The 21,059-nt window shown below is 41.3% G+C and overlaps 1 protein-coding gene and 1 long non-coding RNA gene across 6 annotated transcripts in view; one reads left to right on the plus strand and one right to left on the minus strand.

Moving 5' to 3' along the window:
- The window catches only part of LOC145528341 (uncharacterized), a 78,091-nt gene that overhangs the window by 55,039 nt on the left and 1,993 nt on the right, over positions 1 to 21,059 (plus strand). Inside the window, exons 2-4 of the long non-coding RNA XR_014070306.1 lie at positions 13,790 to 13,883; positions 14,306 to 14,392; positions 20,140 to 20,383. This is a non-coding gene — a long non-coding RNA (uncharacterized LOC145528341). The remainder of the gene's footprint in view (positions 1 to 13,789; positions 13,884 to 14,305; positions 14,393 to 20,139; positions 20,384 to 21,059) is intronic.
- The window catches only part of LOC145528333 (cytoplasmic dynein 1 intermediate chain 1-like), a 130,382-nt gene that overhangs the window by 12,938 nt on the left and 96,385 nt on the right, over positions 1 to 21,059 (minus strand). For all 5 annotated transcript variants that reach the window (XR_014070298.1, XR_014070297.1, XM_081546636.1 and 2 more), the window contains one exon: positions 9,505 to 9,619. Coding sequence is in view for 2 of the 5 variants with exons in the window: in XM_081546636.1 (XP_081402762.1) it covers positions 9,505 to 9,619 (115 nt within the window). In the remaining 3 variants the exon portion in view is untranslated. Of the gene's footprint in view, positions 1 to 9,504; positions 9,620 to 21,059 lie in introns of those variants that run through there.

A 21,059-nucleotide genomic window follows, 5' to 3' on the forward strand; every position in this document is an offset into this window, starting at 1 on the left:
CCCTCTGTAAATGCACCTGACAGAGACTGGGCATTGGGATCCAGGACTGCACAATGCCCTTGTCCAGCCTGAAGAAGCCAGAGCAGTCATCACCTTTCCCCAAGGATCTGGGTCCCCATGGCCCAAGACAGGGATAGGTAGACAGGTAGTCATGAGCAGAGTGTTAAGGGGCCAAAGATTTGGCCATAAATAAAGAGAGGGGGGAATGTGGAGCCCTGTACCAAGGGCACAGGACGAAAACCTCTGGAACTGACCAAGTCCCATAGCAACTGTTGCCATAAGCCTCCGGATCTAAACCTGCCAGTTCCCTCACCCCATATTAGGTAAAATACCCACCTTATTACCCACTCTATAGCATCCTAACCAATCAACTAATGCCACACTTCCCAAAAGAATTTTCTCTATCTTGAGGCTATAAAAATTGGCTACTAGTCTGCGCAAGCATTCAGCTTTCCCTTGAGCCAGACCACTGTCCTAACAGTGTCTCCCACTCTAATAAACTTTATTCTCCTCTCATTCTGCCTCACGTCTAGAAATTCTTTTCCAGCCAGTGCATGTACCACAACAACTAATGCAAATGAAAACTACTAGCTGCCCTACTAGTAAACAAAGGATGTTCCGGCCACCAAGCCATCATACTACGCAACCCTGATGGTGAGCCCTGAGGGAACTCAGGGTTGAACAGGATGCCTGCTGTCTAAAAGCAGCTACCGCCACCACCACCACCACTACAATGGTGTACCTGGAGGAGACTCAGGATGACAAACACAGTATACTGGCCCCAGGTGGCTGAGGTGCATATTAAAGGAATGTTTTCAGAGAGCATCATCCCATACACAGAAAAGTCCTAAATTTCTTAACTTCAGACATCTGGTTTTCTTTTATTAACAGCAATCTTTTCATGTTCCAACTAACTAAGTGGTCCTTATTGCAGAAACTTCTATATACCCTGGCTCCCTCCTTGCCTCTCTGGAGCAGTCTCTCAGTTATCTGCAGTCCTCAGTTTTGCCCACCAGATAAAACATAACTCTCAACTTTCAAGTTGTGCATTTTTTTTCAGTTGACACTAAAAAGACCCAATTACTGACAGTGGAAAAATTAAAGAGGGTTAGCTATAGAAATAAGTTTGAGCAATTTATTCACCATGAGCAGATAATCTCCACTGGATTAAACCTCCATATTATTCCACTCTACCCCTTCAATGTCTGCTGAGAAAAGACAGAGAGAACTTGAGGAGAAAACACACTTCATCAGAGATTTTAGTTTACAGCCCACCAGTTTAACAGGTGACACTAGAAAGACAATCTGTGGAATGTTAGATTAATTAGCTAAGCTAGGTTTTATCTATTAATAGAAAATACATCAGTATTCTTACCAAATATATAATAAAGTAGTGTAAAATTACCAAACACCAAAGAATATTTCAGTCTCTCTATATAAGAGAGATTGAAAAAGCATTGAGACCTCAATCTCAATCTGACAAAATAAATTTAAGGTGAAAGTAATTAAGAAATTTGAAAATTTAAAAAGCACCCCTAGGATTAATCTTCAAAATATATAAGTAGCTCATGCAGCTACTTTACATACCAGAAAAACAAACAACTCAATCAAAAAGTGGGCAGAAGACCTAAATAGACATTTCTCCAAAGAAGACATAGAATGACTAATAAACACATGAAAAGATGCTCAACATTGGTTATTATTAGAGAAATGCAAATCAAAATTACAGTGAGGCATCACCACACACCAGTCAGGATGGCCATCATCAAAAAATCCACAAACAGTAAGTGCTGGAGCTGGTATGGAATAAAAGGAATCCTCTTGCACTGTTGGTGGGAATGTAAATTGATACAGCCACTATGGAGAACAGCATGGAAATCCCTTTAAAAACTTGGAATAAAACTATCAGGTGTCTGTGTTAAGTTGCTTCAGTCATGTTCGACTCTGTGACCCTATGGCTGGGGCACCATGCTCCTCTGTCCGTGGGATTCTCCGACGCAAGAATACTGGAGTGGGTTGCTATGCACTCCTCCAGAGGATCTTCCCAACTCAGGGATCAAATCCACGTCTGTCTCCTGCATTGGCACTTGGAAAGCTCCATAAACTACCATATGACACAACAATCCTACTACTGGTCACATACCCTAAGAAAACCATAATTGAAAGAGACACATGTATCCCAATGTTCACTGCAGCACTATTTACAACAGCTAGGACATGGAAGCAACCTAGATGTCCATCAATAGATGAGTGGATAAAGAAGTTCTGGTATTAATACATATATACAATGGAACATTACTCAGCCACAAAAAGGAATGAATTTGAGTCAGTTGTGTGGATGAACCTAGAGTCTGTCATACAGAGTGAAGTAAGTCGGAGAAAAACAAGTATCATATATTAAAGCATATATATGGAATCTAGAACGATAGTACTGATGAACCTATTTGCAGGGCAGCAATGGAGACACAGACACAGGGAACAGACTTGTGGACACAGTAGGGTAAGAGGGAGGGATGAATTGAAAGAGTAACACTAAAACATACACATTTCCATATGTAAAACAGATAGCCAATGGGAATTAGCAGTAAGACACAAGGACCTCTAACCCGGTGCTCTGTGACAGCCTAGAGGGGTGGGATGGGAGTGGAGGTGAGAGTGTCAGGTAGAAAGTTAGACATGAGCACCTACAGGAGGCCTGGCTGAAAGGATGCAAGCTGATCTCTAAACTCTATCCCAGATGCACCCAGGAGAGCTCACGAATATGCTACAAAATAACCACAGAAACTTTTCAATTCCTGAGCATGTGCCCTAGGCACACAGTGGGTACAAAATGACCACAGGAGCTTTTCCAAATAACCTTAGGTAGTTAGACAGTGAGGAGTGCATCAAGGGCTCATGAATATTCTACATCTAATTATATCAGATGGAATTATGGGAAGACATAAACAACACAGCCTGCTGTTATACAACTTGAAATTGTCAATCGGCCTTAAGCGTATGCCCACTTCTATTCCCTTTCATTGATTGGTAGTGGGTACAAGCCCTACTTTGCACCAGCCATAACCAAAAGGAGAGGGACTAGAAGAAGCCAAGAGAGCTTGACAGGAAGGATGAGAAGGACTCTTTTGGGAGTGTCAGTCTAATAAAAGATCTGTATGCTTAAGGTGGGTGTTAGTTCTAGAAGGTCTTGTAGGTCTTCACAGAACTGTACAACTTCAACTTCTTCAGCAATACTGGTCAGGGCACAGACTTGGGTTACCATGATATTGAATGGTTTGCCTTGGAAACAAATAGAGATCGTTCTGTCATTTTTGTGATTGCATCCAAGTATTGCATTTTGGACACTCTTGTTGACTATGATGGCTACTCCATTTCTTCTAAGGGATTCCTGCCCACAGTAGTAGATGTAATGGTCATCTATGTTAAATTCACCCATTCCGGTCCATCTTAGTTTGCTGATTCCTAGAATGTCGATATTCACTCTTGCCATCTCCTGTTTGACCACTTCCAATTTGCCTTGATTCACGGACCTAACATTCCAGGTTCCTATGCAATATTGCTCTTTACAGCATTGAACCTTGCTTCTATCACCAGTCCCATCCACAACTGGGTGTTGTTTTTGCTTTGGCTGCATCTCTTCATTCTTGCTGGAGTTATTTCTCCACTGATCACCAGTAGAGTAATGGGCACCTACCGACCTGGGGAGTTCATCTTTCAGTGTCTTATCTTTCTGCCTTTTCATGCTGTTCATGGGGTTCTCAAGGCAAGAATACTGAAGTGGTTTGCCATGCCCTTCTCCAATGGACCACATTCTAGAACTAACACCCAAAAAAGATGTCCTTTTCATTATAGGGGACTGAAATGCAAAAGTAGGGAGTCAAGAAACACCTAGAGTAACAGGAAAATTTGGCCTTGGAGTACAAAATGAATCAGGGCAAAGGCTACCAGAGTTCTGGCAAGAGAATGCACTGATGATAGCAAACACCCTCTTCCAACAACACAAGAGAAGATTCTACACATGGACATCACCAGATGGTCAACACCAAAATCAACCTGATTATATTCTTTGCAGCCAAAGATGGAAAAGCTCTATACAGTCAGCAAAAACAAGACCAGGAGCTGACTGTGGCTCAGATCATGAACTCCTTATTGCCAAATTCAGACTGAAATTGAAGAAAGTGGAGAAAACCACTAGACCATTCAGGTATGACCTAAATCAAATCCCTGATGTTTATACAGTGGAACTGACAAATAGATTGAAGGGACTAGATCTGATAGAGTGCTTGATGAACTATGGACAGAGGTTTGTGACACTGTACAGCAGACAGGAATCAAGACCAGCCCCAAGAAAAAGAAATGCAAAAAAGCAAAATGGCTGCCTGAGGAGGCCTTACAAACAGCTGTGAAAAGAAGGGAAGCAAAAAGCAAAGGAGGAAAGGAAAGATATACCCATTTGAATGCAGAGTTCCAAAGAATAGCAAGGAGAGATAAGAAAGCCTTCCTCGGCGATCAATGCAAAGAAACAGAGGAAAGCAATAGAATGGGAAAGACTAGAGATCTCTTCAAGAAAATTAGAGATACCAAGGGAACATTTCATGCAAAGATGGGCTCAATAAAGGACAGAAATGGTAGGGACCTAACAGAAGCAGAAGATATTAAGAAGAGGTGGCAAGAATACACAGAAGAACTGTACAAAAAATATCTTCACGACCCAGATAATCACAATGGTGTGATCACTCAACTAGAGCCAGACATCCTGGAATGTGAAGTCAAAGTGGGCCTTAGAAAGCATCTCTACAAACAAAGCTAGTGGAAGTGATGGAATTCCAGTTGAGCTATTTCAAATCCTAAAAGATGATGCTGTGAAAGTGCTGCACTCGATGTGCCAGCAAATTTGGAAAACTCAGCAGTGGCCACAGGACTGGAAAAGGTCACTTTTCATTCTAATCCCAAAGAAAGGCAATGCCAAAGAATGCTCAAACTACCACACAATTGAACTCATCTCACATGCTAGTAAAGTAATGCTCAAAATTCTCCAAGCTAGGCTTCAGCAATACGTGAACTGTGACCTTCCAGATGTTCAAGCTGTTTTTAGAAAAGGCAGAGGAACCAGAGATCAAATTGCCAACATCCGCTGGATCATCGAAAAAGCAAGAGAGTTCCAGAAAAACATCTACTTCTGCTTTATTGACTATGCCAAAGCCTTTGACTCTGTGGATCACAATAAACTGTGGAAAATTCTGAAAGAGATGGGACTACCAGACCATCTGACCTGTCTCTTGAGAAACCTGTATGCAGGTCAGGAAGCAACAGTTAGAACTGGACATGGAACAACAGACTGGTTCCAAATAGGAAAAGGAGTATGTCAAGGCTGTATATTGTCACCCTGCTTATTTAACTTATATGCAGAGTACATCACGAGAAACACTGGGCTGGAAGAAACACAAGCTGGAATCAAGATTGCCGGAAGAAATATCAATAACTCCAGATATACAGATGACACCACCCTTACGGCAGAAAGTGAAGAAGAACTAAAGAGCCTCTTAATGAAAGTGAAAAGAGGAGAGTGAAAAAGTTGGCTTAAAGCTCAATGTTCAGAAAACTAAGATCATGGCATCTGGTCCCATCACTTCATGGGAAATAGATGGGGAAACAGTGGAAACAGTGTCAGACTTTATTTTTTGGGGCTCCAAAATCACTGCTGATGGTGACTGCAGCCATGAAATGAAAAGACGCTTACTCCTTGGAAGGAAGGTTATGACCAACCTAGATAGCATATTTAAAAGCAGAGACATTATTTTGCCAACAAAAGTCCGTCTAGTCAAGGCTATAGTTTTTCCAGTGGTCATGTATGGATGTGAGAGTTGGACGGTGAAGAACGCTGAGTGCCGAAGAATTGATGCTTTTGAACTGTGGTGTTGGAGAAGACTCTTGAGAGTCCCTTGGATTGCAAGGAGATCCAACCAGTCCATCCTAAAGATCAGTCCTGGGTGTTCATTGGAAGGACTGATGTTGAAGCTGAAACTCCAATACTTTGGCCACCTCATGCGAAGAGTTGACTCATTGGAAAAGACCCTAATGCTGGGAAGGATTGGGGGCAGGAGGAGAAGGGGACGACAGAGGATGAGATGGTTGGATGGCATCACCAACTCGATGGACATGGGTTTGGGTAAACTCTGAGAGTCGGTAATGGACAGGGAGGCCTGGCGTGCTGTGATTCATTGGGTCACAAAGAGTCAGATATGACTGAGCGACTGAACTGAAGGGTCAAACCTGTGGCTAAATAAACATACCTCAGGCTACAGGTCTGCAAATACCTCTGGCAGCAAATTAACTCAAACAAACATTTGGGTTGGTAGTGAGATTGTTTTTAGTGATCTTTCTGACCTGCCTGGAGGCATAGGGAGAGACTTGTTGAACTCACAAAGGCTTTCCTAACTGTATTTTCTGCCACATTCCTGTAAGGTTCACAGGTTCATTGAAGTAGGTGGTTTAACATTTCACCACCAGAGGGACAGTTGGTTTTAAAGTTCATTTCATTATCACACATGGAAAATGGAGGTCCTGGTGCCAAGGAACCCTCAGCCCGCTTGCCAGCATCACTGGGGAAGGTTTGCAGGAGGCCGGCAGGCAGCACTCTACTTTCAGGAACCCGATTTCACCTGACTTCTGACCTTAGGTGTTTGAAACCAAAATTAAAAAGTTCTGTAACTTGCACAAACCAAAGTGTACTGATCGACATATGCTGTAAACCAAGGAGGGAATACAAAGTCAAGTAGGCCTTAGGAAGCATCACACGAACAAAGCTAGTGGAGGTGATGGATTTCCATCTGAACTATTTCAAATCGTAAAAGATGAGGCTGTGAAAGTGCTGCAGTCAATATGTCAGCAAATTTGGAAAACTCAGCAGTGGCCACAGGTCTGGAAAAGGTCAATTTTCATTCTAATCTCATAGAAAGGCAATGACAAAGAATGTTCAAACTACCACACGATTGCACTCATTTCACACGTTAGCAAAGTAATGCTCAAAATTCTCCAAGCTAGGCTTCAACAGTACGTGAACTGAGAACTTTCAGATGTTCAAGTTGGATTTAGAAAAGGCAGAGGAACCAGAGATCATTGCCAACATCTACTGGATCATCAGAACAGCAAGACAGTTTCAGAAGAACATCTACTTCTGCTTTATTGACTATGCCAAAGCCTTTGACTGTGAGGATCACAACAAACTGTGGAAAATTCTGAAAGAGATGGGGATACCATCTCCTGCCTCCTGAGAAATCTATATGTAGGTCAAGAAGCAACAGTTAGAACTGGACATGGAACAACATACTAGTTTCAAATTGGGAAAAGATTATGTCAAGGCTGTATACTGTCACCCTGCTTATTTAGCTTATATGCAGAGTACATCATGTGAAATGCTGGGCTGAAGGAAGCACAAGCTGGAATCAAGATTGCCAGAAGAAATGTCAATAACCTCAGATATGCAGATGATACCACCCTTATGGCAGAAAGTGAAAAAGAACTAAAGAGCCTCTTGATGAAAGTTAAAGAGGAGAGTGAAAAAGCTGGCTTAAAACTCAACATTCAAGAAACTAAGATCATGGCATCTGGTCCAATCAGTTCATGGCAAATAGGTGGGGAAACAATGGAAACAGTGAGAGACTATTTTCTTGGGCTCCCAAATCACTGCAGATGGTGACTGCAGCCATGAAATTAAAAGACGCTTGCTCCTTTGAAGAACAGCTATGACAAACCTAGACAGCGTATTAAAAAGTAGACATTACTTTGCTGACAAAGGTCCATCTAGTCAAAGCCATGGTTTTTCCGGTAGTCATGTATGGATGTAAGAGTTGGACCATAAAGAAGGATGAGCACCAAAGAATTGATGCTTTTGAACTGTGGTGTTGGAGAAGACTCTTGAGAGTCCTGTGGACTGCAAGGAGATCAAACGAGTCAATCCTAAAGGAAATCAGTTCTGAATATTCATTGGCAGGACTGATGCTGAAGCTGAAGTGCCAATACTTTGGCCACCTGATCGGAAGAACTGACTCATTAGAAAAGACCCTGATGCTGGGAAAGACGGAAGGCAGGAGGAGAAGGGGACGACAAGAGGGTGAGAAGGTTGGATGGCATCATCGACTCAATGGACATGAGTTTGGGGAAGCTCCGGGAGTTGGTGATGGTCAGAGAAGCCAGGAGTGCTGCAGTCCATAGGGTCACAAAGAGTCAGACATGACTGAGTGACTGAACTGAACTGACTAAAGCAGGGAATGCAAGTAAATTTTCATCTTCATGGCTTTTGTTTTTACTACACAACAACAATGAATCTAGAATGCTAACATCCTCTTCAAGGCACCAGGCAAAAAAACAACAAAGTAAAAGAGAATCTGCTCAGCTATAATGACAGCGCTATCCTCTAACAACGCAATCTTCACTTATCCTATTTTAAGTGTACACACCTCCTGCTTCTGCCTTGGGTTAATTTAGGTTCGCTGTCATTTTTTACTTCTAGAAAGCATTTTCACTGATTATCTTCAACTTCTCTTATTAGTGTATTCTTACAACATACTTGGACTTGCATGTACATTTTCCACTTGATATTCTCAGATACGCATGAGGGAGACCTGAAGGTCAGTTCCCATGCCCCTACATGGAGCCCGCACACGCTGTGCTATGCTCAGTCGGTCAGTCCTGCTGGACTCTTTGGGACCCCATGGACTATAGCCCACCAGGTTCCTCTGTCCATGGGGATTCTCCAGGCAAGAATACTGGAGTGGGTTGCCATTCCCTTCTCTGGGGGATTGTCCCAACCCAGGGATCAAACCCAGGTCTCCGGCAATGCAGGAGGATTCTTTGATGTCTGAGCCACCAGGGAAGCCCCCTGCACGGAAAGTCTTTTTAAATTGTGGTAAGAAATTCTAGTGTATTGCCATCTGAATTGGCAAAGCAAGTCAGTTTTTCTGACTGACTGGCAAAGTTTTTCTGAAAAGTGCCAGATTACAATAAAGATTTTAGGCCATGTGGGTCATAAGTACTCAGCCCTACTGAGTGAGAAAGCAGTCATTCCAACATGTAGAACCGAGTGTGGCTGGATCCCCAAATACTTTATCTCAAGGAACAGGAAGCGGGGGGGTGAGGGGGGGGTGCTGTAGTTTGCTGACTCCTGCAAATGATGAGTCTCATGTACACACTCTTCTAGTCAATAAAATTCTGAGTAGTTTTTGTTGCATTTTCCTTTGGTGATTTTCCCTGTCCTCATAACATGCTGACGAAGTCTGACCTCACTAAGTGACCCATTTTAAAGTTCATAGGTCCTCTGGAGGAGTACCACTAATTCCTCACCAGCGTTTCCAAAACCAAGGCCAAAGGAGATTCAGCTCTTGGTATATCATTACATTTGTGTCCTGGGAAGACATCTTATGGTAAGATATGATACAACAAGAAGGATGGAGGTCCCTGGCAATTCTTCAAAGATCACGTGGAAAGTAAACAAAAATAGCTTACCTGCAGACTGACATGTAGCCAGAGGAGTCCGGGTCTCCTTGGAGTAGGACGTTACCTCCTTGGGCAAGAAATCCACTTGGGTAAACTTTGACAGGCCCAGCTTAGGCAGTCTTCTCTGGAAGTAATGGAGGACAAACACTTAGAGAGGGAAGGCATTCCTTGTAGAAGATCTATCAGGAATAAAACAAACATCTAAAACAAATAAACCCCAAAGATCCACAGCATCTCCATGCAAGTGGCATCAATGAAAGCAGAACTGGCCCTGGGCTGCAAGTCTGGACACTTGAGGTTTTGGCCACATTACTGCTGTGTTGCTGGATGGTGCCAGGTAAGCCTCTTCAAGCTGACCCTCAGGCCTTGCCCACGTCAAATGAGACTCCCTTCCATTCTGAGCAGGTCTGACTTTTCGCGATTAAAATTTACAAAGGAATTTTCATTTTTGATACAGGAGTCTAGTCTCTTAGGCAAGAGGGATGAAAAAAGAGTAACACTTCTCAAATCTGAAGGAAAAAGATGATTGCTGAGTGCAGTAAACATTCTCTATGATAGTAATGAGAGGATTATATTTCAAGGGGAAGTATGTGTGTGTGGTGTGCACGGTTGTTCAGTTGTGTCTGATTCTTTGCAACCCCGTGGACTGTAGCCCGCCAGGCTCCTCTGTCCGTGGGATTTCCCAGGCAAGAATACTAGAGCATGTTGCCATTTCCTACTCCAGGGGATCTTCCCAACCCAGCGATCAAACCTGCATCCCTTGTGTCTCCTGCATTGGCAGGTGAGTTCTTTACCACTATATCATCTCCTGTTTCTTCAGAAAAGGAACTAATATGAACAGCATGTGAATCTGTGTAAAGATAAGTTGGTATAGCACAGAGGAGTGCAAAGAGTACTGGGCTAAGAATGATGAAGTTTTAGTTTATAATTCTGAAATTAGTTGTGCCATGTAAAAACTCCTTTCTGAATATTTATAGAACATGTTAAGTGTTTTCTGATGTCTTTCACATCCATGACATAAACTGTCTTCACGACCTTTCAAAGAAGCTTCTGGGCAGATTATCACCATCTCCATTTTGTAAATGAGAAAAGTGAGATTCAGTAGGAGACATGCTCAAGTATATTCAACTCACAAATGGTAGGACTAGAGTTAAAATTCTGTTGGCCTGAGTCCTGGTCCAGAGCTTTTGCCACCACTCAAACTCCTACCTGAGGCTCTTAATGGTGAGTTCTGAGTTACCCCCCAAATTTGAAGTGCCTCCTGCATCACCCAGGAAACATCCACTCATGGAGGCAGTAGATTCTGGCAGTTAAGCACACAGACCAGCCCACCAACTCACCAGCTCTGTGTGTGACCCTGCTTAAGCTACCTAAGTTCTCTGGGCCTCAGTTTCCTTATCTGTAAAATGGACATATTATCACTAGTATTCAGTACTAGGATTATTATGGGTAATGTATATGTGTCACATACATACAATGCATATGCCATATATATATTATATACACAATTTACACACACATATATTTTTAAATAGTTTCTAAAACATTATTTTAGTATATAGATTTAGTATCAGCATTGGACATATTTGACCATATTTCTTTAACATTTCCAGGAAATAGATTGTGTGTGTGTCTCTCTGAGAGAGAAAGAAAGGCTATATAACCATTTAGCCAAAATCCCACATTCCCTAGCTTTCTAGAATCAACAGAAGCACACCTTGTATTATTTTTAAAATTATTACTAGTAATGGCACAGACATTGTCTTTTTTCCAGTCCATAGTAATAATAAAACAAATGAAAATACATACCACAGCTAGGGATTTTCATGTACTATTTCCCAAGCATTTTAGGAAAACAAAAATTTCTTCTTTTCTATCAATCACTAAAATAACTGAAGTGAAACCTGAGATGAGCACAAGGTAGAAGAAAAACAAACAAAGGCTGGTTTAGAGAACACGCCCACCAGGTTGTCTCTGCAGCCCTACTACGCTCCACACAGGCCTGGGCCATGTACCCTCGCTCACTCAGATGTCTGGACCACAGAAAATACAGGAGGGTCAGGCTGGGGACCCAGAACTCCCTCGCAACCTTCTCACACAGCATTAGGGGAAAACACATGAAAGGTACTAGAAACGAAATTACCCAATGAGGCAAAAAGCTCAAGGTTTCAGAGGAAGAAATTCGGTATTATTTTAAATTCCCCCTGGATCAGAGAAGTAGACTTTTCTTCCTGAAATGGGTCTTTCTTGAAGCATCTGAAGACACCCCAGGACTGCTCGAGGCAAAGTCCCTCCTGCTGTCTAATAGCCTAGAGAGCATCTTTCTGAGGCCCCAAGAGGCTGATCTTCATCTCAGGCAAAGAGATGGAAAGGAAGCATGAGCTGGTGATGCTCCCTCATCCCTTCAAATTGGGCTCACACTTGGCATGGAGAGATCACCCTGGAGTTTAGACATCCATGGGCATCAGTGAGACCCAAAGATCTCCCAAGTCCAGTGAAGAGAAACCTACACCTGCAGCCAGGGATTCCATGCCTCTGGCTCATAACATGCAAGCATAAGCTGTTGGCCTGTCTTGCTGGGTGACTGGCCAGTTTCATCTGATAATCCACCACGGAAAATTGAAACCAGCTAGTGAAGCAGCACAGCATATTGGTTAAGCCACATGCTCAGAGAAACTGGGTTCAAATCCCTCCATTGTCCCTTACCAGCCACATGGTATGTAAAAGCTTTGGACAAGAGACAAACCCCTCATGTTTCTCATCTGCAAAATGGGTACATATCACTGAATGGTTGTGAAGATTAAATGAAGCTAATATTCATAAAGTACTTAATTCAGTGCCTGGCACATAGTAGGTGACTCTACTTTATATTTTTCTCACTGATTATAATAAAGCTTATATTTATTTCAAAAAAAATCAAGGGAATGCAGACTTATGAATGCTCTAAACTGATTCTCTAAAACAGTAGATTGGAAGATTATCTCTGACAGTCAAACATGACTCACACTCCTCATTCCTTGGTATGGGCCCTTGGGTAGATTTTGGTTGCCTGGGAGAGATGACCTGGTTTTCCTTTAAAAGTATCGTTACCGTGAAACTTCTCAGTTTTCAAAACTTAGCTTGAAGTGATTTGAGTACTGCGCAATTGTTCCCAGCCCTAGCTATTCCAGAAAGTGTGGCCAGAAGGTGCGGCCCTTCCATGGCAAAGACCTTCCCCGTAGGTGTGTTCTCCAACTGTGTCCCCACTTCTGGGTCTCTCCTGGGCCAGCCTTAGGGTTTGCATATCTTGGTGGATCCAAGTGCTATCCATTCATACAACACTGGAATAGAGGCTTTCAACTTCCCTAAAATACTTCTACAAAGGTCTCTTTTATACAGAAGCTGCTCTTTGCACACATCCTGTGCAAACTCAGTAACTCCTTAGCTAATCTGGCATTACCATGGCTCCAGGCTCCCATGAATGGATTGGCAGTTCTGGACACACTGTTTAAGGTCACATTTTTCAACTTAGTTTCAAAACTCTAGGTACAGAAGCTCACCGCATCATGGAAAATGATCACTCATTTGACCCTAAATATGCCAAACAATACAGTCTCTGGCATCTCATCTAAAAAGGCCTACCATGTAACAGTTTATAATTTAGGGAACCATCCGCTTTTCAATATTTCTTTTAAAGAAAAAGAATAGGCAAAACATCAAAATTCTGCAAACTAGCAGTGACCTATCGAGAGACGAACAGAAGTTTATATTTTAAATCTTTTATTAATCATCACTATCCAGTCTCCTACAAAATTCTCACTGGCTCAAGTTTATTTGCTCAGCTTCACTTGATTAGATAGAGGGAAGTGAAAATTCAAACCAAACCAACAAAACAAAGCAAGCCCTGGCCTTCTGCTGAAAGTATAACCTGGAGTAAGAGACATGATGTCTGTGTTGTATAACTTTGCTCTCAGAGGAGCGGTTAATTTCTTGTTCAGCAGCACTGTGGTGGTTTCCATTCTTCTTCCCGTCGTTTTTAGACTCCAGAGTAGACTGCCTTAATATTCTTCCTTTAAAGAGCATCTTTGCTCGTAACTTTTTTTTTGGTTTTGGTTATAAGAAAGAGATGTGTGATAAATACTTGGAAGGCAGTAGTTAAGAAATGTCATTGGTAATGCTAGTACTCAATGTGGCTGAGGTACTCTCATCCACTGCTGGTGGCATTTTAAACGAGTAAGTTCTTTGGGAAAGCAGTATGCCAACATGGCGCAAGAATCAAACACAGCATTTATTCTAGAACTCCCTTCACTTCTAGGAACTCAGCCTATGGAAATATTAATAAAATAGCACAAGCAGTAATAACAGAAATGATGATGATGAAAATGATGACCAAGTCACCAAATCCCAAGGTCTGTTCATGTTTCTCATCCTTGATCTCTATGATTGTGGTGACCACTGGCTCCTTCATAGCATGATATTTCTTTCAGTGTTCCTGACCCTAAAACTCTGTCATTTCTGCCTCTCACTATAATTTTGGAAGGCTCCTTATTCTTTCCATCCCCATAAAGATAGACATTCCCTCAACCAGAGTTACTTCTTCTCCTCTCACCTCTATACTCTAACTGTAGGTGATCCCAAAGATGTCCACATATCTTCTGCAAAAGATAACTCCAAAGTCCTCAACATCCTTGAACTCCAAGTCCTATCTTTTCACATGCTTTTTGGACATATCCATATGTAACATCAAAGCCATTTCACCCTTCCTCATCTAGTCTGTCTTTCCTTCTGTATTGTGACAATCCTCATTCAGACCTTCTGTCCTTTTTATCAGATCAATGGTTCCCACAAACATGTCCTCAAACCTCGAAAGCATCATAAAAATGCAGTGACCAGACCTCAACTCAGACCTGTGCCTTAGGTATGTGTGTTTCTAATAAGCTGCCAAGTAAACTCAATAGAAGCCACCAGACACAGGACCCAGGAATCTCAGCTGTCTAAAACACCATACTTGCCACCCAGATTCAGATCTCTTTTCCTACGGCCACCTTCACATGCTTCTACACCCCACACTTCACCTCCACCTCCTCTATTTCCCTTCACATGCATTCAGCACCCCACAACCCTCCTCCACCTCCTCCTCCATTTCCCTTCACATACAGTCTACACCCCACACCCCTCCTCCTCCTCCTCCATTTCCCTTCACATACATAGAGTCTATACCCTACACCCCTCCTCCTCCTCCTCCTCCTCCATTTCCCTTCACATACAGTCTATACCCTACACCCCTCCTCCTGCTCCTCCTCCATTTCCCTTCATATACAGTCTACACCCCACACTCCTCCTCTTCCCCTCCCCCATTTACAAAGGACCTAATATGTGTCAAGACTCTAGGTACAGTAGTGGTGAATCAAAAGCACCTCTCTCATAGGAATATACAAATTAATTATAGATGACCTGGAAAAATGCTTTATTACATTATTGCTTACTTCTTTGAGTACAAATATTTCAGAGCTATAATTTCATAGAAATATTTCCTTAGATGGCTTCAAGTTAAATATGTCAATTTACTGGAAATTTAGAAGAATTCCTTGATCTTTGCCCTCCTTGCGGGTCTAGCATTTATTGTGCTGTACAATGAATTCTCCACTACTTATTGAATGAATGTGATGAACAACTGAACAAATAAATAGTCCCTACTTGCCTTTTCTGAAGATGGGTGAGAAGTGTGAGGGCAAGTTGGTTCCCTAAGAAATAGTTTTTACTTTCTTTATTTAAAAAAAAAATAGAATAAATCAGGGCATGTCTGCCTGACTCTCTTCGCCTCTACAAGCCACTTGTGAAGAACTCAGTCTTGGACGGCATGATGCCATCACATGGTCCCAGAAGAATTTTCAGACTAACTTCCATATTGAAGAAAGCCTATGTTGAATATGGTGATGTCAATGCATGAATGCATAAAGAAATTGTAGTACACACACAAATATATAATATTATTCAACCACAAAAAATGAGGACATCCTCCTCTTTGTAACAACATGGATGGACCGTGAAGACATTATGGTAAGTGAAATAAATCAGACAGAAAAAGACAAAACTGTATAATCTCAATGATATGTAGAATCCAAAAAAAACAAACTTATAGAAAAAGAGATCAGACTTGTGGTTACTAGAAGAAAAGGGTGGGGATAGGCGAAACTGGATGAAGGTGGTCAAAAGGTACAAAATCAAGTTGTAAGATAATCAAGTACTCAGTTCATTCACTCAGTCATATCTGACTCTTTTCGACCCCATGGACTGCAGCACGCCTGGCTTCCCTGTCCATCAGCAACTCCTGGAGCTTACTCAAACTCATGTCCATCGAGTCGGTGATGCCATACAAACATCTTATCCTCTGTTGTCCCCTTCTCCTCCTGCCTTCAATCTTTCCCAGCATCAGGGTCTTTTCCAAGGAATCAGCTCTTCGCACGAGGTGGCCAAAGTATTGAAGTTTCAGCTTCAACATCAGTCCTTCCAATGAACACCCAGGACTGATCTCCTTGAGGATGGACTGGCTGGATCTCCTTGCTGTCCAAGGGACTCTCAAGAGTCTTCTCCAACACCACAGTTCAAAAGCATCAATTCTTCGGTGCTCAGCTTTCTTTATAGCCCAACTCTCACATCCATACATGACTACTGGAAAAACCACAGCTTTGACTAAATAGGCCTTTTTGGCAAAGTATGCTGTCTAGGTTTGTCATCGCTTTTTTCCCAAGGAGCAAGCGTCTTTTAATTTCATGGCTGCAGTCACCATCTGCAGTGATTTGGGAGCCCAAGAAAATAAAGTCTCTCACTGTTTCCATTGCTTCCCCATCTATTTGCCATGAAGTGATGGGACTGGATGCCATGATCTTAGTTTTCTGAATGTTGAGTTTTAGGCCAGCTTTTTCACTTTTTTCTTTCACTTTCATCAAGAGGTTCTTTAGTTCTTCTTCGCTTCCTGCCACAAGGGTGGTGTCATCTGCATATCTTGAGGTTATTGATATTTCTCCCGGCAATCTTGATTCCAGCTTGGGCTTCATCCAGCCAGGCATTTCGCATGATATACTCTACATATAAGTTAAATAAGCAGGGTGACAATATACAGCCTTGACATACTCCTGTCCCGATATGGAACCAGTCTGTTGTTTCATGTCCCATTCTGTTGCTTCTTGACCTGCATACAGACTTCTCAGGAGGCAGGTCAGGTGGTCTGGTATTCCCATCTCTTTCAGAATTTTCCACAGTTTGCTGTGATCCACAGTCAAAGGCTTTGGCATAGTCAATAAAGCAGAAGTAGATGTACTACTTCTACTACTAGGTACTAAGGCTGTGCTATACAACATGATGATGAAAGCTGACACTGTTGCATGATATACAGGAAAGGTGCTAAGAAAGTAAAGCCCAAGGGTTCTCACTGCAAGGAGAAAATGTTTTTTCTTTTTTCTTTTCTTCTTTTGTTTTTACTGCATCCATATGAGACAATGGCGCTAGTGGTAAAGAACCTGCCTGCTAATGCAGGAGACATAAAAGCTGTGGGTTCGATCCCTGGGTCAGGAAGACCCCATGGTGGAGGGCATCACAACCTGCTCCAGCACTGCTTGGGAAATTCCATGGAGAGAAGAGCTTGGCGGGCTACAGTCCACAGGGTCACAAACAGTAGGACATGACTGAAGTGACTTAGCATGCATGAGACGGTGCATGTTAGCTGAACCTATTGTGAAAATCATTTCACAATATATGTAAATCAAACCATCATGCTGTGCACATTAAAGAGTGATTGCTGTGCACATTAAGAAGTGATATACATCAATTATTTTTCCATTAAACTAGAAAAGATGACTACCATACTGCTAGCTTGTGCTGAGAAATAAAAAAGAAGTCCAGTAACCTTCTCTGCAAATGAGCTTAGCAACTTTTATTGGTCCCTGAAGCAACCACATCAGAGCCCATTTTCATTCTTCTTCTTTCTGTTTAGGGTGGAGAGACACCCCCCCCGCCCCCCGCCGGGTAGGGTACTGAGCTCCTCCCAGTCCTACAGTTTTTCTGGATTCTTGTTGCTTGTGTCTCCTCTGTCAAACAAATCACTAGTTACTAATTGGACGAAATGGTTTGGGCCAATGCGAGTGTCATGCCAAACAGATCATCTCCAGAGTATCACCCCCAAACTTTTTCTAAGTGCCATTTCCAAAAGGAATACACTGAATAATAAAGACATTTAGAAATCCATCATATCACTCAATCCTTCAGAATCATTGATGTTGCTTCCCAACCTCAAGGATTTCCTTACTTTGGATGGGCAGTGATGATGATAAAGATTTTCTGATGTCAGGAATAAAACTGGAACAGTGCAGTATTTACTTAAACCAGGCTCTTTTTTAAAAGCCTCTTTCTTAATTTACCATATGAGAAACTTCCCTCTATTGGCAAAACCCTAACCTGGAGCTCAGACATGGGCCACATTAAGCCATGTAGGAAGTCCATCTGAACTGAATTAAAAAAATAAATAAATAAGACTTCCTGTCAGAGAGCAAGCATGTGAGACAGAGTGACAGGACAGCAACAGTTTTTAACTCGTCAGTCCATGTGCTACATAAAGAGAAAACCCAGTAATACACACTTTATTTTAATTTCCAAAGAGATTGGCTTCTAATCAGCCTTGAATCCACTGATTTCAGTCTCCCTGAAGTCCAATTAGCTGGGAGCATCTGTCAACTGCTCTTTACATAAAGATCATTTAAGCAATTCCATATATACAAAATCTTAATAGTCTTATTAAATTCCCCCCAAGGTTTTGCATTACCGTACCTTTTCACTTTTATTATAACCTCCTTAAGGTCTTCCCTTTAGCCTCTGATTCATCAGAGCACCTTAAAAGATAGCAATGTTTTCACCAAAAAGAGATAAAAATAATCTGAGGTTCATGTAGTTCCAGAGAATCCAATGGAGTCCCAACTGTGGATGAAGTTGAAAGTCCTGAGGACTTTCTTTTGGGCATTAAGCCCACGTGGCCCCTGAGCACATTTTCCTCTCCTCAAATCAGGAGACAAAAGTGGTGAATAGGTGCAGCCAGTACAAGTTGATCATGGATACATTACTCTAGTTGTCTTATTCTTGAGTTCATAGTTCACTAGACAGTTAGGAGATCAGGGAAAGGCAGAGTTTATCAAATATCTGAATTTTACCCAAAGTATTGCATCTACATGAGACTTAATATTGACTATATGGAGGCCTAATATTCAAATTGAAGAGCAGAGAATAGCAGACTTCTGTTCCAACTGTGATCTAGAGTATATGTGAAGTTGGAAGCCTGAAAGACCCTCAATCCACTCACTGCGTACTTCTGTAAAGTTCCCTTGGGAGGGGCTTCACCTCTCCAGAGAAAATCTATGGATGGAAGCGTTTTGGTTGATAGATGTTGACAGCTGGGAGGACAGGCATCAATTTTAAATATAATAGCATTATGTTGGGAGCAACTGGGGAAATGTGTAGATGATACAGACACTAGGTAAGATGAAAATGTACTGAAATGAAAAATAGATACCTGAATAGAAAAGCAAGTTCAACAGTTTACACAGTATGACATCATTTGTCATTTACATGATGACATATATATTGTGTGAAAGAATATACACTAAGGTATTAAGAGTGCTAATGCATATTCTGATTGTAGGAATATGATTTTTTTTATTTTTGCTTGTCTATATCTTCTAATTGTATAAAATGAACTGATGTTGTTGCTATAGTAAGAGATTATTACAAATAAAATGCAGGGGAGCTTGAGTGTCCCTGACTGATTGGAAAGTAGAACTGAGGGATGGTGTTAAGGCCAGGTCCAAAAGGAAGATAGAAATAAACTGTATCACTGTATTAATCTCCTTCCACCAGTCCTCTTGTCACAAAAGACAAACATCAGTCATCTTCCCCCTGACAATTATGTTAAGGATATTATGGGATGGATGTTATTGTCATAAGAGACTCCATGATATGTTATCACATCAATACATATTTTATCTTTGAAAGTTTTCCTCTTGAATCAGGTCTGAGACAATGCTTAGCCTATGCCCTGGTGTACAGTGAACTTTCTGATGTCAATACTCTCCTAGTTTCTACAGGCCAGTGCAGTCTCTGCTTTAGCTTTGTCACTGGGAAGCCTAAGCAATCTCGTCAAACACGAGAAGAGCCCTAGTGTGGTATCTTTGTGCATAAGAAGAATAAATGTGGGCTGAATGGTTATCACTTAAATAGATTCATTTCTGGTTGAGTATCTGATGGTTAGGGATTAAGGGTAGGGTTAAATCAAACAGTAATAGTTACAACTCACATATTCTTAATACATACCAGACTCCTTTCTCGGTGCTTTACAGATATTAATTGTTTAAAGCAATAGCCATATGGAGTAGGTCATGTATCATATGGCAATCTTTGTTAGAGATGATACAGGGCTAAAGTATAGACTGGGGAAAGTCGTATCAACTTGCAGTCCTAGCACTGTAACTACAACCTGTGTGAACCTGAAAAAAATACTTATTCTCTGTGCCTCTGTGCCCTCATCTGTAAAAAGTAGGGTGATACTTGATTCATTCAACAAACATTTAACAAATACCTACTATATGGACAGAACTACAAATGTCACTCCCTGCTCTTAAGGGACCTGTCATTTCCCGAGGAAGAAAGACGTGTATTCAACTGCTGCTGCTCAGTCGCTTCAGTCGTGTCCGACTCTGTGCGACCCCATAGACAGCAGCCCACCAGGATCCTCCGTCCATGGGATCCTCCAGGCAAGAGTACTGGAGTGGGGTGCCATTGCCTTCTCCGTGTATTCAACTAAACATAAGCAAAGTTTCTTTAAGAGCTATAAAGTGCCAATGCTTCACTCTCATGTATAAAAGATGTAAGCTCCTTGTTTGAAATTAATATTTTTTATCATTTTAAGAAAAACATTTCTATTCTTAGTTTACTAAGTTTTAAAATATGAGACTAGATGTTTATATTGTGAAAGTATCATTTCAGTATATACTGCAATGTTTACTTTTCCCTCTTTGACTTTTTAATATGCTGAATTAAGGTAACATATCTTCCTGTACAAAAATATCCTTGAATTTTTGAATCCATCCCAATTAAGCATAACATTCTATCTTCTTAATATTGCTTTGGATTCCAGGTGCAAATAGTATGTTTAGAATGTTTTCATCGATATTTATATGTAAGACCAGTCTTTCAAATTTTTTTTATTAATAGGCTTTTTTGAAACCCAAGAACAGTTCTTTGTTCAGTATGCTTCAATGAGAAATGATTAACTGGTTCTACCAAAACTAATTACAAGAAAGAGAAAAGTACCACAGGTGTAAATTATAAATGAGAAGTAGGCTGTAACAACAGAAGCAGAAATTGGAACACAAATTATGACACTCTTAAGTTTAGAAATTAAATCATACTAGTATAATTGAAAAGTTCTTAAATATATCTACTACCTATTCACTCAATTTAGAAAATTTACTTAACTGCTCTTAATCAATAAAAGAAGTTTTTGTTATACTTGATATTTTTAAAGCACTATTTAACCTTTT

This window comes from Giraffa tippelskirchi, chromosome 12, assembly GCF_054371585.1.
Source record: "Giraffa tippelskirchi isolate mGirTip1 chromosome 12, T2T-mGirTip1v1.2.pri, whole genome shotgun sequence".
NCBI classification, from domain to species: Eukaryota; Metazoa; Chordata; class Mammalia; order Artiodactyla; family Giraffidae; genus Giraffa; species Giraffa tippelskirchi.